The sequence below is a fragment of the Tympanuchus pallidicinctus genome, unplaced genomic scaffold (genome assembly GCF_026119805.1).
Source record: "Tympanuchus pallidicinctus isolate F22 unplaced genomic scaffold, pur_lepc_1.0 scaffold14, whole genome shotgun sequence".
Taxonomy (NCBI): Eukaryota; Metazoa; Chordata; class Aves; order Galliformes; family Phasianidae; genus Tympanuchus; species Tympanuchus pallidicinctus.
The window spans coordinates 767,679-785,922 of record NW_026294659.1 but is presented as its reverse complement, the minus strand read 5'-3'; the positions used below and the strand labels follow the sequence as shown (position 1 = coordinate 785,922).

General features: G+C 37.3%; 1 protein-coding gene and 1 long non-coding RNA gene across 4 annotated transcripts in view; one reads left to right on the top strand and one right to left on the bottom strand.

Moving 5' to 3' along the window:
• The window catches only part of CTPS2 (CTP synthase 2), a 60,754-nt gene that overhangs the window by 19,189 nt on the left and 23,321 nt on the right, over nucleotides 1-18,244 (top strand). For all 3 annotated transcript variants that reach the window (XM_052673901.1, XM_052673902.1, XM_052673903.1), the window contains exons 11-13: nucleotides 32-126; nucleotides 1,435-1,497; nucleotides 2,097-2,140. In XM_052673901.1, the coding sequence (XP_052529861.1) occupies nucleotides 32-126; nucleotides 1,435-1,497; nucleotides 2,097-2,140 (202 nt within the window). The remainder of the gene's footprint in view (nucleotides 1-31; nucleotides 127-1,434; nucleotides 1,498-2,096; nucleotides 2,141-18,244) is intronic.
• Nucleotides 7,708-10,053, bottom strand: LOC128076374 (uncharacterized). The gene is made up of 3 exons (XR_008204368.1): nucleotides 10,009-10,053; nucleotides 9,650-9,809; nucleotides 7,708-7,827 (listed from the first exon to the last, which is right to left on the bottom strand). It is a non-coding gene; the product is annotated as an uncharacterized LOC128076374 (long non-coding RNA).

Genomic DNA, 18,244 nt, shown 5'->3' with positions numbered 1-18,244 from the left:
GTTAGATGCTTTATATATGCTGTCATTACAGTGGCATTCTCGTCCCAGGAGGGTTTGGAATTAGGGGAACAGAAGGCAAACTCCAAGCTATCTCCTGGGCAAGAACAAAGAAAAAACCTTTCCTCGGTAAGATCATTAGTGTCAGTAATTGTGTTTTGGAGGTGTAGAGAAGGCTAATTTGATATTTAAAAAAAGTAGTCTTCCCAATCTGCTAGAACAGATGCGTGGACATCTACTATGTTGTTAGTAAGTAAAAAGAAGAATACTGTCAATTGAATACTAATAAAAGATTCTGTCTTAGGACTGATTGTATGTATGCTGTTTGCATCATATGCCTTATAAATTATGCCTAGGGTCATAGTTATGTACTCCAGCTGCTATGTAAGGAAAGAAGAAAAAGGCCTTTCCTACCTTTTGCATTCCAAAGGCTTTATTTGCTGTATTCACATTTTGCATGGAGGTTCTGTGTACCTCAAAGTCACAAAATCACAGAATGGCCAGGCTTGGAAGGGACCTCAAGGATCATGAAGCTCCAACCCCCCTACCACATGCAGGGCCAACAACCTCCGTATTCAACACTAGACCAGGCTGCCCAGGACCCCATCCAGTCTGGCCTTGAACACCTCCAGGGATGGGGCATCCACAACCTCTCTGGGCAGCCTGTTCCAGCACCTCACCACTCTCTCTGTAAAGAGCTTTCGCCTGACATCCAGCCTAAATCTTCCCTCACTCAACATAAAACCATTTCCCCTCGTCCTAGAGTTATCTACCCTTTCAAAGAGTTGATTCCTCTCCTGTTTATAGGCTCCCTTTAGGTACTGAAAGGCTGCCATGAGGTCACCCTGCAGCCTTCTTTTCTTGAGACTGAACAAGCCCAGCTCCCTCAGCCTGTCTTCATAGGGGAGGTGCTCCAGTCCCCTGAGTGCGAAATCAGTATCGTACTTACTAATCAGTGTGCAGAAAACAAGTGTCTTTGGAGATGTGCAGTATTAATTTTTATTGATTTGTCTGATATCTTATTATAACAATTCTTGAAAGTTCCATATGGCCTGTCAGCTAAATGCTCTGTGTGTGAATCTCTGGAGCTTTGGCCCTCACTCTAGATTTGGTACAATTCTATAAGTAACAGTGGCTATTTGGCTATTTGCTAAAATAAAATTAGATTTTGGACGCTTTCAGCTTTTGTTTCTTTGCAATAATTATTTGAGAAGATGGGAGGAAAAAAAAAATGAACAATTTTTGAAAGAGTTTACAGCATGATTGTTTCACACGTATTCACAGTACTCAAAGTCTGAAAAGTTTGCCATATTTGTTTCTGGTAAGTGTATACACAAGGTTTCTGAACAGTCTTATTAAGATGGAATAGTAAGTACTTTATCTGCCTTTATCGTTGTGCTGTTAAATTTTGGTGATTGTTGTTGTTCTGTCTTTTAGGAGTTTGCCTGGGAATGCAATTAGCAGTTGTGGAATTTGCAAGAAACTGTTTAAATTGGAAAGGTGAGCTCAGAATGCTGGTGTGGATGTGGTTTGCTTAGATGGAGTTTTATTCTATACATGAAATATTTATCTATTTTTAGGTAGATCCTAGGATTATCCCTCAAAATGGTTATGTTGCGAGAGCTAAGCACCCTGTGTACAAAGGAGCAGGAACTCCTGTTATGCAGATTGCCTGTAACTTGCTTCCTGACTTAAGCACATTTTCTGCAATACTCTTATTGTTCACCTTTGTGAACATTCTTGCTGGAGTGTACAGGTGTGGTCAAGAGTTAAAATGTGAAATTAGGCCTCGCTTGTTTTTGCATACTTTGTTGGAGTTGCTAAATTAATACCCATTGCAGCAGTAATTTGAAGAGGTTTACCTCACCAGTGAACTGCTACCACTAAAAATGGAGATGAAGAAAGTTTGGGAATTGGGAAATGTAGTGTGTGTGACTGAGGTCACAGGGGAGTGCTTCCAAAGTAGTACAACATGTCTTTCAACAGGCAAGGCTGAAGTGGAGATGCAGACAAGTAGAAAAAGGTCGCAGAACTGCTCTTATGAGTCTGTAGTGCTTTTAGAACAATGGTGATGTATGTTTTTGAACTTTTTTTTTTAGATGCAAATTCTACAGAATTTGACCCAGACACAAAAAACCCTGTTGTAAGTACTGATATTTCTCCTGTGTGTGTTTTGTGTTAGAAATAAGTGAACTCTGTGGAAGTTACAGTTGATCTGTTACCTGAAGTGATGTCCATTGTCTTTATTCACGTTTACTTACATAGGCATTTTATTTTTGGATAGTTCCTTGCCTTCACCTGCTCACTTCTGTAATTCGCCACGACAGTATTTTATTAAGTTCTTAATAGTTTCCTTAGCTGTAACAAATGCTGATAGTAGACAATAACACTAGTTTTACTGGAGAATAAAATGTAAAGAGAAGCTGGAAAGTGTAGAGCAAAGCCATTAAAATATAAACTTACACACAAAGAGTTAAAAACAAAGCTGTTGAAAAATTTTTCTTTCTTTATTTGAATACTGGAAAGTAGGCACTCTTTCCTGCTGAACCCACCCCCAATGCACATTCATCTCAAGGTTCTCCTTTTCAGAAAAATTTCAGTGCTGTAGGTAAGCCAGGGCTCTCAGTATGGGATGCCAATGGTAGCATTTTGGGATGGAGCTCCTCTGGGTGTATGTTCTAGATTGGGAGAACGTACTATCACATTATCCATAACAATAAAACTTAAAATGGGTCAGTAGGGATGGGTTTGTAAAAGTGAAATAGGCCAGATACGAACACGTGGAAAATGAAGTAGTACCTTTGTGTAAGATCCTTTAGTGATGAATTAAGTGCATTGCTTGTGATACAGAAACATAGCTTGTAAACTTCCTTCAAAAGAGCTTTATTGGGTTTTTAAAGTAAAATACTTTTTCACATCTGCTTCATCTGCAACATGCAAATGGGAGTTTTTAGAAGTGTTTTACCTGTTTGTCATTGTTTACGTATGTAGAAGAGATAATCCAGTCTGAGCTTTTGAACTTAACTTGAGATGGCAACCATTTCATTAATTGTGTGATTTTCCGCCTTCCTTAAAGTATGAGAAGACATACTTCTTCACTGAAGGGATCCATTTCATAAATAGCAATGTGTTGTAAAATGTGGAAGTTGTTGAAAGCTTACTATAATTGTTTTGGGAAGCAAGAGTGATAATACAGGAGGCTGATGCTGTGATGACTTTGCTTTTAGGGTTTTTTAGTGACAATTCTAGGTATGCAGGATATTTTACTGTTGTTGGGTAGAATGGGGCACAGTTTCTTCTTTTGGCACCTTAAGATTTTTAACTTAAACCGAAAGTGACGTTTGTGGTTTTTCAAAGTTATCTTATTTTTCTGGTAATTCAAGCTCAGTTGGCAAAGGTTATAATGCTATCAACGCCTATTTTTTTTTTAGTCTTTTGAACAATTGATATACCTTGCTTTCTGTGAGTTTGAATCACCATCAGCTGCTTTAAAAAGATTTGAGCATCATTTGGATTTCAACACTGGCAATTTGAGTTCATTATGCTTTACATTATTGTGATTTTTTTTTTTTCTATATGCAGAAAGTTTCTGCTATCGCATTGTAGCAACAATGAGTTTTTTGGGGGGTTAGTGCTGCCTAAGACTGCGGCAGAGAGCTGGTGGTTTAAATTAGGTGTGTAGGTGGTGCGAGATCCTTCTGCCTGGTGCAAAGAGACTCATAATTTTCAGGGACCTAAAGTCAAGTAATATGGAATACATCTTATATAGCTTCATATGACTACATTTCATCTGGTCAGCTCAGATACCTTTTTGGAGTGCAGTCAGGTCGTGAAGCCTGCTTGAGGAAGAGGTGGAACTGTCCATCTGCCTCCATTATTCTGAGGATTGTTTGCTAGTTCATATGCAGAGATCAACAGTTAACTGAAGTCTGGAATATAGAAGCTTGTCTGCAGTGGTACTGGCTGTTTCTTTCATTACTGAAATGGTAGTGTGTATTATAATGTATATCAGACAAAGTTTTTATTCTACAAGTACTTAATGGAGTGATTTGCAGTTAGCAATCAAAGTCAAGCAAAGTATATGTTTTATAAAGAAAGTTGTGTTGGCATTCAATGAAGAAAGTAATAGAGCGAATGTATGTGTCATAGAAGATTAATACAGTATTTACAGTGGAAGCAATATGCTTTCAGTATGTATAACAGATTCTTTTGTTCTAAGCTGCACTAAGGCGGTGAAATTGGTTAATACTGGTCAGCACCTTAATCTGATCTTTGACATTTCAGTTCTGGGTGAGAAACGGCTGTAAATTGTTCCAAGAAATAAATTTATACTGTCAATATCTGTTAATGCTAAGACTTTGCTAAAACAGATTATTTAGCTTGTGCTGAAAACTTTAGGTGTTCTGTGTAATGGCAAATCAATAAAAAAGACTGGAGAAGCAGCAGATCAGTGAAGCTTGTGAACTACTGGACTGATGCAGATGTTTCATTATCCATGAAAATTAATTGGAAACAGTGTCAGCACTGATAATATCTTGTGATGCCACTGCGTGATTCAACTGAGTCCTGACTTAAAACCACAGCAGCATATATATATATATATATTTTATTCCTGTTCTTTTGGAAGCTGAAAGGAGAGAGGAGAAGCACTAGTGAGGCATCAGTTCTGTTTTCTTCTGTTTTTAAAAGGAAGCATTTTCTACAGTGTTTATCAGGAGAATTCTGGGGCAACCATAAAATATACATCTTCTTGCATTCCTTGTTAATTTGTTAAGCATTCAAGTACTCAGAACAGTACATACCAAAATAGTCTCTTCTAAAGCACATATATAAAAAAATGAAGGGATACTTTGCTTTATTATTAGCCTTTTTAGTCCCTGCAGGTTGTTCTCTTTCACGCTTTTCTTTACGTCTGTGGAAATGAACTTTTCTTTTTCAATAAAAAAATAAAAATTGAGATTGTTGAATAACTGGTAGTTAAGCTTCCAGAAGAAATACAAGTGACTGAAATTGTGAGAGATTACTATTGTTAATGTCTCTCAATAACAGTGGCACAAGTTGTACTACAGAAGAACACTGTATTAGGGGGAAAAAAAAACAAGTGTTGTAAGAAGTTTCAGTGTGATGAGGCAACTGTGACTTGTGCTTCTTTGACAAATAATGAACACTGAACTGAAAGTGCAAATGCAGTGTTGCATGAAATGCTGAATATCTGCTTCATTCAGCTGCTTGTCTTCTTGCTCTATTGACTCATTATGACAGTATTACTTGACCTAGGTTTTGCAAAATCACCCAAGTGAAACCTGATACAGGAGGGAAACCCTGTATTGCCTGTTTTGGGAGGAGTTCTTATTAATAGTCTGAGCATGTAAATGGCTAGATGTATTATTTTAGATTTCAAGTGATGAGGAAAAAAATGATAATCTCTGCATATAAAACAAAAAGAGGAAACTAATGGCTTTATAATGTGAAACATACCCCAAATATTCTTTTAAAATCCAGTAGGAAAAAGAATAAAGTATTAGATGTAGTGAAGACTTAGAGGAGTTGCTACCTAGAATTTGAAAACATTAGTAGACTGTGGGTTATAAATTATGTTTGAAAGATTTGAAGTTATTTGTTCAGTATTTTCATTTAGTCTTAAGCTAAAGATGTGTAGTCTGAAGTAAAAAAAAATAATGATCTTTAGAGCAGTTTTTACCTTTTTTTACCCAGCCGTGCCTTTTGCATTGAATAATGTATTAAGGTTTTGGTTTTTTTTTTAAGTTTTAAGTATGTTTGATTTTCCTGAGGCAAATGAGACAGATATATCATCATTGATCAGTCCCTGATGTTCCTTATCATCATCTTGACTCGTTATTTTCAGGTTATGTTCCCATTATATATTATATGCTCTGTTTTCCAGCCCTTTGGATAATTACAGTAGGTAAATTGCAGCTCTCTGCTGGGAAGATAACTGTTCAGAAAAAAATAATGCATTGAGAGTAGTGCTTAGTGTGAGTTTTCTGTTGCAAATGACAATTTTAAAATCTCTTTTAAGAAGAATCTGTGCAGTCTGAACTGCTAATGAGGTTGATTCACTGGGTGGAAAAACAGATTTTTTTTGTGTCCATCTCCCTTGTCTTTTGTGTTCACTTCCTCTAGTGTTAAGCTTAGATTTTCTTTTTTGGTAAAGAACAAAATGAAAAGCTGAAACTTTATTTCAGCTGTTTAGTACCATTCTAGCAAGCAAGCAAACAGAACAGCAGCATAATGAAACTGTTCTAGCAAGGATTCTTATGTATTTGTTTTAAGTTAAGTTTTGTTGTGACAGGTCATAAAGAACTGTGGTAGCATCTCTTATAGCATTGTGAAGCTTGAAGTGTTGCATGGCATCTGTGTTTTGCAAGAAATTGCCTAGAAGTAGACTTTGCCAGTAGGTGACACTCTTATAACACGTTTGTGAATTGATACCTGCTTTTCTTGTACAGGATGCCCATAACCCGATTAAATTCTAAAACACAAAATGTTTCCTAACGCATGAAAAGGAATGTGTGTCTTATGTGTCATGTAAAGAAACATCTTAAAATTCTATGATATTATTTGTGTGAAGTAGCTAGTGTTTCTTAGCACACAAATGAGAATATGGCACATTTTGTTTTGACATCAAAGTATATTGGTAACTTAGGACAATGATTTTTTAATAAACCAGAAAAAAAGTACCGAGTACTACGATTTCCTTCTCGCCTTCCAGAACTTATGACACAGTTTAACAGCTGAAGTGTTTGTGTAAAAGCATGGCCCAAGAGCCTAGTAGAACATTCCTATTGTTTAAATATTGTAATTTTTGAGGCTGCTGTGCATGCAACTGTGGTACAGCACTGGATTCCACTCTGTTAGGGAAGAAATCCAAGTATAGGGATCACTTGTATGTGGTCTCTAATGCACTTGATTTGCTTTATAACTAAGTTGCTTCCTAAGTCCTTAAGTAACTCTTGAGATCTGGACCTAATTGCTCTATCAGCATAATGGAGGATGTTGATAATAAATTTCTGTCCAAAATTGAGAGTTCTATAGAATGATTAATGCCTTATCCTCTAAATTATTTTGTATTGAAGTTACTTCTTCCTTTTTCTTCTTCATTCATTTCCTTTATTAAAGTAAATGATAATCCCCATGAATTACTCAGACAAATGCAAGCGTGACAAGGGAACTGTGAAATGGAGAAATTAAAACCACACTGAAAAAAAAGTTGTAATGGATGTTTTAATTTGCAGCAGCAAGCACTCAGCTCTTACATATGTGTGTGTTCTCATTTATAAAATTCTAACACAGGAAATATATACTTATTTATCTACAACCTGAAACTGAGGTGGAATATTGTAGTCATCATGCTTACCATAGTAATTTTATATTGTTATTTAAAATAAATGCCTTTTTTTTTTTATTTAAGAAAAATTGAACTTAGCATTTCAAAATGTCATATTATGTGATGACATTTTCTCAAATAGCATTTTAGTAGCATAAAATAAAGACAAGTAGCTCTGAACTAATTTTGAGGCACTTTTGTTGGGAATTGTGCCTAGTTGACAGGAAACACAATACAAAGCTTATGTCATATAAATCTTTATTGTGTATTTTTTTGAAATTACAACAAGGAAATCTGTGGATTTAGGTGCACATAATGTCCGTAGATGCTGTGTCTTCTCCCTCAAAGGAACGATGCTCATTCTGGCAGATGCTTTATTGTCCTGTGATCTTTTTTATTAGCATCACAAACTCGTCGAAGCTGATGCTTCCATCATTATTTTTGTCCAACAACTTAATTACGTTGTCAAGTGAGAATGAATCCTGTTTTTGTTGGGGGGAAAGGGGGAAGGAGGAGGGAAAAAAGAATGAAGTGAATTGCCACAACTGTTTTCTAGTGAGGATTATTACCAAGAGTTGTTGCAGTCAGTAAGAGTGTTCCTTGAAGATATTACTGGTGATGTGTTAACCAGTTTTACTGGTTAAACTAGAACTACAGTGCCTGCTAATGCCTCTCAAAAATGTTAACAAAGCTACAATAACTATTTGAGAACTATGAGCTGCTGTTTGCTTTTAATTTGAAGCTTCAATATGTGAAATAACCTGAATACTTGGATGTGTTTTGTACTATGAAGACGTTTGCATACAACGTGTGAAAAAGCCAATGCATCTGTCACCACCCAACTACAAGTATTACTCAGGTTACTTCAGTCTTCTAAGTTTTGTTTGGATTACATTATGAAACACAGGTAATGCAGCAAGTGCAGCAGCTTCATTGTGTGTGTAGTTCTCAATATGTATTCCACCTGCTGCTTTATTAGATCCAGGACCAACAGGACACTATTGAAAACATGTTTCAGTAGGCTGTGGACTTGGGCCTGAGGGTCCCTTTCCTTCCCCTTTTCTTCTCTTTACTAGGAATACTGTGTTAGAAAATTCTTGTTAGTAGAATAAATCTGGTTTATGCTATAAGCTTCTTTAATTCATGTGACATCTTAATGCAGTAAGTATTCTGCTAACGTCGCAGATCAGGCTAGTTAGTATGAAAATAGTTCTAAATATAAATTAGGTCTTTAAAATGCTTTCTTAGTACTTTTTGCCTGTTTTGTACTGTCGTGTTCTGCTATTTTGTTGATTTATTATGGTGCCATATATTTCTGCATACGGAGTGGGTGGTTGACAATGTCTGATATCCAGATGCAAAACATCTGTATTTTTTGAGCACTTCTATTTCCATAAATCTCTGGAAATGGGTCCTGCCACCTAAACTGCCTACAGCTAATATAAAAAGCAATATCGTTCTGAATTTACTATCACGTTTCCTAGAAGTTTTAGTAATTGATTTCTGATAGGTGGCTTTCCAAGGGAAGACAACTTGCGTTCTATTAGGTGACTTTTTTCTTTTTTTCTTATAAAAAAAACTGAACTGTATTCCTGTAGTTCTTAAACTACTGAATTTTCCATTGAGATACAATTCTTTCAGATCTCCAGCAAAAAGTGCCCGTGTCTTGTCTTGCAATCCAAAAACCAGTATGTAAGGATTTGCCTATCAAAAGAATTTAAATTGAGTTCTAATCTAGTTTAGGAAAGATCTTAGGTAGAGAAGTTGGAATTTTTTTTCCCCCTCAGCCTCAGGAAGTAGGTATTTCTCTCTAGTTTGATATCTTTTTTTCTTCTTGGAATCTTTCAGAAGTGATGAATCTTCTCTTATTTTCAGTGGTATAGAACTAGATTGCATAGAAACTGGCCTATGCCTCTTACTTTTAAACTTGCTGTACTGATTTACTTTATTTATAGGTGTTTTATATATATTCTAGATTGAAAATGCATTGTTTTGATTGAAATAAAATTATTTTATAAAACTCAGGTGCAATATTCTAGGTGAAATTTGAATGCCATAAATAATTCATTAGATTTTTGCATTTAAATTTGTAGGACTTAGTTATAAACTTCCCACTTAGTTATGTTATCTCCCTAGTGTTCATTAATGCAAGTAAAGTTTCATAAACTAATCCTTAATAAGGATTTTTTATGGAGCTGGTAAAACCATTTGAGCACAGAATCTGCCTTGCAGTATCACTGCCTGTATCCCCTTTTTCGTATCTGTTTTATAGGAAGCACAGTGAATAAAACAATTGAAACTTACCTTCAAGTACTGTGAAAATTGATTCTGGAGCAGATTTTTCAGCCCACCAATGGACAGAGCACTAGTGCTACCCTCCATTAAGGCATATTGAGTAAAATATTTCAGAAGGTTGTCATTGAGTAAATGTTCCATGTTTCTTAGGTGTTGTCTCGAAGAATGACTGGAAACAAAGCAGGCAATAATCATCTCATGCACAGAATGTTTTTTGAAATACAGCTGACGCTGTCCATTGGTTCACAAGCATATCATGATACTTAAACTAGATGAAAAGACCTTTTCTGTAAACTCACAATTCTTGTAGGAATTAGAAAATCAAATGAAGATAATGGAAACACTCAATATATTTAGTTCGTGCTTACCTCACTCAAAATACAGAGCCTTCAAATGTATCCAGCACAAGTGAGAGTCTCAGATTGGAACTGCCTTTATAGTGGCTTTCATGCTCCACCCTGATTATGAAACCAGCATTTGTCATTAAGTCAGTGTACTGCTCCTATTGTGTTTTCAGTAGTCATGTGAATAGGATACATTACCAGTGTAAATGAGTAATATATATATATATATTTTGAATCTCTGAAATTGGTCACTGTCAGCATCTATCGTTGTACTTGGGGTAGGTTTCCTTTGCCATTATAGGCTATCTTGGAGAGGTTTTCTGTCTTCAGTTTGTGTATCTTTTACTTGAAGGTATACCCACACCCCCAGTAGCCTAAAAATGCTGCTCTGGGGTTATGTGTAGATACGTATACTATTTCTTCGAAGTGGAAAATGATAAACGTAGTTTTCTTTTTTTTTTTTTTTTTTAATGTATGCAAAATAGGAAGGAATCACATGCCCTTTGTGTGAATTGATAATTACCACACCAAAGTTTCCCAAATTTGGTGCTGTTTCCTAGCATAGGAGAAAAATGCTCTGGGATCGAATTTTGGTTGCCAAAATTAAAAATCAAAGCACCCCATGATAGGAATGAAGAAAGGAGCCGTGCTAAATAGGAAAGATGAATCTAAGATTCTGAAAAATGAGCATAACTGAATATTGTATTCAACAGGTTTTGCAGTGTTTAATTGATGATGGTCTGTGAGGCATATTTGAGTGATATTCTGCCCAGGCTGATGCTTCACAACCCATCACAGAATGAAATAATGCTGCTGTTTTTGCATAGTGTGATGAGTTGCTGCCTCTGGCTGTAGTTTCTAATCTACCTGATGTCTTCAGTTCTCTTTTTTGGCGTTTAGCTGCAGGCCCACTTACTAGATCTTTCACTTTCTGTGTCACTTACTGAGAAGGTTTACCAGCATTGCTGAACCAAGAGGTTTGTGGGTCTTTGGGAAATGGATTGATTGTTTGGAACTGTAGATGCATGGGTCTAAGATACATTTCAGGTAAGTTTTGTGGTTTCCTGGGAAGACTCCTTTTGGTGAACTTTGCTGAATGAATTGTCTATTCATTTGCATTAACAACCCACTTTCATGTGTTTGTTCTCACTTCCTAGAATAGGACTGGGAGAGTCTTCTAGAAATCATCTAATTTGTTTTTTCCTTTCCTCTAATTGGGGTCACTGCTGCTTGTGCTGGGTATCTGGTGTATCTGGTTAACCTATTATTAAGTGACTTACATAATGGGGACTCCACAGCCTCCTTATCAGATCTGTTGTTTATTATTAGACAGTTTTGTTAATGCCTGAGTGCCTTGGTTATTCATGACAAGGTAACTAGGAAACCTTGTTTCTTTTTCTTTTCTTTCCATGAGCAGAGTGAAGGGCCACCTTTGGTGTATGATGAAACTTTAGTAGTGATGAATTACCAGGTGATCTGTTAATGTTGCCTTTCCCCCATCTGCTCATTTTTCTTGCCTGTAGCTTTTGAATGTAGTAGCCTTAAAACACTTCTTCCTTTCTAGAAGCAGTGTCTGGAACCTGATGTGCCTGATAGGTGTTGTTGACATTCCTGTATTTGCAGGACTCTTGATTAAGTGTCAAATGACTTGTCTTTACTTGTACCGCAGGCACATCGCCAGTCTTAAGCATTTTACTACTGCATATTTATTAGAATAAAAGCATAATTTATATTTTGAGGGTTCACAACTTTAGGAATTCAGTACATCAGCCTTGTGTACTTGCTAGAGGTTCATTAAAGAGGACAACAGATTGCAAAATAGCATAACGAGTTTTACTGAAACATCTTCCCACGGCAGTGAGAAACTGATGTCTGGAAATTTAGGTGACCTGCTCAGAAGTTACACAAGAGTTACATGCTGTATTTGGGGTGAGTCCATGTTCTTCAGATCAGCTTTGTTCACAAGTTACTGTAGTCTGTAGGGGCCTATCTGAATGACAGTGTCAATTTTGGGACTTGTAGTTGGATCTCCCAAAGTTATTTTGTCCTTCTCTCTCACTTAGACCACAGTGACCTCCAATGACTTGTGTGACACATCTGAGCTCTCTATCAGAATTGACAAGGGAACTTAGTTTGACAGGCATGAGCAGTTCATTCTCTTTATCCAAGATTGCTTTGCAGGACGCAACTACTACTCCAATACAGGTCAAAAGTTTATCCATCTTGACCCAGCAATGGCAGAATGTTTCCAGTGGTAACAAATTGCGATCACTGTGCCAGAATTAGAACAGAAGTCTGAATACATTACTGTTGCCTCAATCAGGTGATGTGCAGCTAGCTGGCAGCAGCATTTATCCATGCTGAAGAACAGTAAGTATTTGGTATCAAGTCTTGACTTACATTTTTGTAAGCTGACATTTAGTCCAGAAACAACATTTCAGATTTGGTTACACATTTTCCTGTGTTTTCTTGGGCACATGGGTCTATATTGTTCCTGTGATTCATGGCATAATTCAGTTCGGTTAGCCCTGGGCTTGAAAAGTCACACTAGCAAGTACTATATCCTTTTGGAACGGATGTTTTTACTGTAGGTTAGATAGCAGACCATTAACAAAAAAAAAAAAAAAAAAAAAAAAAAGAGAGAGAATTGAGCTGATCATGTGCTGTCAATCTGCTTAGGGACACACATCATGTGTCCCTGTGATGAATGTATTTCACTTTCTGTGATGGTGTCTGCAGACTCAGAATTTTCTCTCCACTGGCTATTGCTGTATATTGCCCTAGTAAACTGATGTATGGACATGCTTGATGCAAGCAATTCCATCTTGCTGGAGTGTGAGATAATACTAGTTGCACAGATGGCTGAAGTTTGAGTACCACTGCCAGTGGTAGGAGTGGTGGAACTTATGGCATCGTGATCACAAGATCTTGAAGCATGTTTAATGATGGCGTAAGTGGGATGGTTACTCAGATGCTATTGTTTTTTTGTCCTTATCACATGTTTTTTGCCACCATTGGTGGCTGTATGGCAGGTGAATCTTTCCAACTTGTCAATTGTAACATGTTGGACTATGAACTGGGTTTGTCTATCAGTAGATTTCCATGCCACTGCCACTGCTGGAAGAGACAGCCTATGTTACAGAGGTGGGGCTGTCACCTGGGGGCAGCAACTATCTCAGTCATCCTGTTTAATCCTCTGCTGATGGGTTAACACCCTAACCCTCCGGTATTTTTCCAGCTTCCTTGGTCTGTTTTGTAGTACTGTCACCACTGTTATTTGCGTATGAACCCTGACAAGTTTAAAGTCATTTGAGGTGTATCTGAGGCTTATGTTGCAGCCTGTCTGCAGCATCGAAATGTCTGCTCAGGTGAAGTTGGCTATAACTGGGAGCGTATATTTGTGGATGCTGTGTATGTGAGAAGAGAGAGTGGGCACTATTGTGCTTAGTATTCAGTTATTTCTGCTTTTATACTGCTTGTGCATCATCCCTAGCTTCCAGGCATCAGTCGTTAGATGAAAGCCCTCTGTTAAACTGGGTTACTTCCTGGAGTGGAGAAAGATGATGGAATAATTTAACAAGCTGGTCTCAGTTCCTTACTTGCTTTATGAATAAGTCTTACACAAGACTCAAATAAGTTAGATTTCTTAGCAAATAAAGCAGCAGAGTAATATTTGTATGGAATCAATGGTAGTATAAACAATGCGCATTTATCCATGCCTGTTGTGAAACATCAATCCCTCATGTTGCCATCTGAAGTTAAATAGAACTAAGTAGAGCTTCCTAAATGTTGCTAATGCCATGTGTTCTTGCCAACACAGTAGGAGAAGACAAAGGGTAGGCTGTGGGAGAGAGAGAGAAAAAAACCAAAACAAATCCACTTAACAGATTTTCTGAAAATAATTAAATATTGTGTGAGAAGTTCAGAGAGCTGCACTGCAGCCATTGTGGTGAACCTGACATCGCTCAGAGGTATGAAACTGTTAGAATTTGAAGACAGGTTGTAAAATCTTTTATGTGTCAGGAGTGATGCATTCCTTGCGTTAAAACCACCGTTGTTGTCAAGCTTTTAGTGGTGACGTGTAAAAGGGTTGTCTCATCTTACAAACCTGAGCTATAGGTTATCCTTGTTATACTGTAACTATACTTCATACATGTTGAAGGTGTCTCCTTTAAACAGTGCTGGGTGCGGCTGCTTAAGAGATGAATGATTTAATATGATGCATTGTTTTTAGTCAGCTGTAAATTGATGATGTGTTGTTCATTGTAGCTATATGTGTCAGCTTATCGTGTCATTTATACACATCTGGCAGACAAACAATGATATTGCTGAAGCTGCCTGTGATATAGATATTCCATGCTACGTGAGACAGCTCTGAGGGAGAACATGCTTCAAGAAGAGGTTTTATCCTTCTGCCTTCTGAGCCTTGACACATGCAGCAGTGCATTAAGATTGTAGTACATAAGTATGCTGCAGCTGAAACTTACAGTTAATGTAATTGGTCACTTTTTTGTTCCTTCATGAAGTTTATTTTTAATTCCTAAGAGTGCTCAAAAAATGTAGAAACCTTCATTTCAGCGTGGCACATATGTATTTACTGAGGAGTAAAATATTGTTGAGTTTCAAGTAGACCAAGTATAAGAAAACAAATGCTGTACTAATGGCATTAGAAAGTTCTTTATCTCCCCAAGAAATTGGTCTTCTTTCAGTCACCTCTGGTCTTGGAGATGCTTGGGCTCTCTAGATGTCTCAGTCATGCCTCAGAGCCCTTCCTCTTTGAGAACATGAGGCTGATGAGGCAATGTGAAGATTGGGTTCAGTAGTTTTTTTTCAAAGCATTGTTGTTCTCAGTGATGCGAAAGGTGACAGGCTATTCAGAAGAAGCCCAGATGTGCACATTATTAAACAGCGTGGTCACATAATGTAGGAATTACTTGGAATTGAGATGTCTAAATCCCAAAGCCTGAAAATATTAGTAAGAAGCTGCTTTGTCCAACCTCAGTCTTGTCTAGAGATACATTCTGCTTTCATGCGAGTCCAGGATGTCTTTGTATGTGATGATCCAGCATGATCCAAGGGAAAATCAGAAACTGCATGTCTGATCATTTCAATCCTGGAAAGACCTAATAAAAAATGTGCACTTGCAGTTTATCTGAGGTGATTAATCTTTAATGAAAAGAGACCTGATGTTATATGAATTAGAGGACCTTTCTTTAAAAACAAGACAATAGCTGAAGATGGCATTTTCTATATTGACATGATTGATTACTCTTCTCTTTGCATGTGGGAAAGATGGGAAATGTGTTCTGGCTTCTGTTTCTAAAACTATTTTGCATTTTGTTTTAAACATCAGGAGTTGGGAGAGTGAGAATTACGTACTTTTGGCCACATGTAGCAGTGTGTATTGTTGAATGGGAGGCCTGAAGGTACACTGGCTGGGGACAGTGGGCACTCAGAGTCATTAAAATACTCAATGCCCAGGATTTCAGACACTGAAGACTTTTATCAGGACTGTGCTATCAGCAGCCCTTGGACCACTGTGACCCTGCTGCAGCCATTCTGGCCTTGCTACTGAAGTAGAAGGGAGTTTCTGAGACAGTGCCACAATACTTGAGTAAAGGTGCATGTTAGAATCCTAGAATGATTTGGGTTGCAATGGACTTCAAAGCCCACCCAGCCCCAACCCCTGCTATGGGCAGGGCTGCCCACCACTAGCTCACGCTGCCCAGGACTCCATCCAACCTGGCCTTGAGCGCCTCCAGGGATGAGGCACCACAGCTTCTATGTTCTAGGAAAGAAGCTCTTACTTTTCTCCAGGATCTGATGAGTTTGGGAAACATCAGCAACCATGAGAGGTGTTCTCAGGGAGACAGAAATGAAGGCTGTTCTTAAGGCTTCCTTAGTAGGCACCTCTAAATCTCTTCAGTACTGTTGCTACAACAGCCAGATCAGCCTTGCTGCTCTAGTCACTCAGCAGTACAAAATGCAGAGACAAATAAACAGGTGTTGTATGTGGTTAGTGGTAAGAGCTTTAGAGCTCACTTTCAGAGAAAGAGCACTAATTGCTGCTTCTCAGACAGAAATCTGTAAGTGTGAAATGCCACATACAGAGAGCTTATTGGTTTTATTTTGAGATGTTTGATGTTTTCTTTACCTATATGAAATATAATAAAAATATGTTGTAAGGCAATTGTTCTACCTGTGGCATACAAATCCCCTATTTGTTAGTGCTACAGTGAAGTGATTTGTAAATATTGTAGATACTTAGTGGTTTGCTTCCTAAGAGGCACTGTCTGAAAGCTCATAAAATTGCCATGGATAATTGTTTCAGTCATTCCTGATAGGGGAATTTGGAAGCAAAAGACTGATAGAGAATCTTTTTTAAATTTATTTTGCCCTCTCCCTTTTGATGAAGTCAAGTGTTACCCTGGGATGTGATTAAGAACTAAGATTAAGTCAAGGAAATATAGACAGGCTGATGAGAAAGCTAGCTAGCACTAAGAATATTGAGCAGTTGTCTAAATGTCTTATTTGTAATTACAGCCTACTGGCAGGAATATATTGCTACTTAATGAAAACTATAGTCAGAAGCCATAATGCTTATGTATCTGGCCTAATTTTGTGTTTCTAATTAACATTAAATCAAGGTCAGATGATCATAACTTCAATAAATAACATCAGTAATAGTTTGGAAACTTTCAGTTTTTGTGAATTGTAAAACAGGACTTCAAATAAACAGATTTGTATTCAATTACCTTGAAAGTAAGGTTCAACCACAGAGCCAGTTTAATTTAGATTGGTGATGAGTCTTATCTTCAACACAGGCTTTTTTTGTCACACCAGAAGTAGAAGTACAGCGAAGTTCACCTCTTTCCTGAAACAAACTACAGCTTTAAGTAGCTGCTTCTTAAAATTAACTCCTTGGATTTGGAACCAAGAATAGGGAAGGTTTTATAAGGAAGTTTTAACTGCCTTTAGCTTGTGAAGGTGTGCACCAAGTGCCATGTGGGACTATGCCTTAAGGTTAATACCAGTTTGGAACCAAGGATAGCTGTGCATGCTATGAGGCCTTTGTATGTCAGAACTGGCAAAGCATCAAAAAAAAAAAAAAAAAGGACAAATGTTGGTTTTCCTCTGAGATGTTACTAAAATGAATTTTTCCCACCATGTCTGCACCTTCACCTTTTCTTATCCATCACTTCCTCTGATTAAAAAGTCCTAAAATCAGCATATAAAGAGTGTGGAGTTATGTATTTTATATATAAACACCTGGTGATTATTATATTGTGGCTAAAAGATAATGTTTTTATTTAGTTGTGGCTTCTCATTGGGATTATCATTTGGCCTGACTAATTACAGGGAGCCCATGTAGGGATCAGATTAATTTTCCATGAAGCTATTAACTCTGGTCTGAGGAGAAGGAAACCTAACAGTTGTCCAAGAACCTGGCAAAAATGGCAAAACCTCACTATTGCTTAATCTGTAAACTGAAAAATAAGTTTTGATAAATTGCAGTAGACATGCTTTTTCTGCAAACAACATAGGTCAGCAACCATTGCTTTCTTGCACTGCTTGACTTTGTGAACATTTTTTTCCTTGTCTTAGGAAGGTATTCTAAACTTTCTCAACACAATGTATTTAAAGTAGAGATAACCAGATTCCTTGCAAGTTTTGCGTTCTTGTTTTTTACCATCACTTACAGGAAGTATGAATTCCCTAACACAAATGAATTGTTGCTGTTGAAATTCAGTCACATTGGCCCTGTCATGTATTGAATGTATTTGTATTAGTACCTTCTTCTAACACATCTGCCTCTCTTTGACTGGAGCTTAAGTGACAGGATATTTAATCATCTCTTTGCTTTGGGTGACATTAAAAAGCCAGTGCAGCCTTGTTTCTAAAATGAAGGAGCAAGGTTAGGTGTCACAGAAGTCCTGGTTTCTGTTTCTACTAGTTTTCTATTGGTTGTTTTCTCATATACCGAATAGAGGTGGTGAAACATGCTTGTTTCATACCTGTAAAGAAGAGATTTTATGCAACAGCTGAGGACTTCCATTATGTTCATAATAACATCACAGACATCCAGGAGTGAGAACTGGAATCAAACACCTGCCTCAGAGTGTAAGAAGAAAAAGTGAGGGAGTCAGAACAGTTGCCTAGTTGTGTGGGAGGATGTATTTATTGAGATATGAGTTCTGTTTGTAACTGTGTCATTTTAATGAATAATGAATAAAGACTATCAGCTGATGATTTTTTTTTT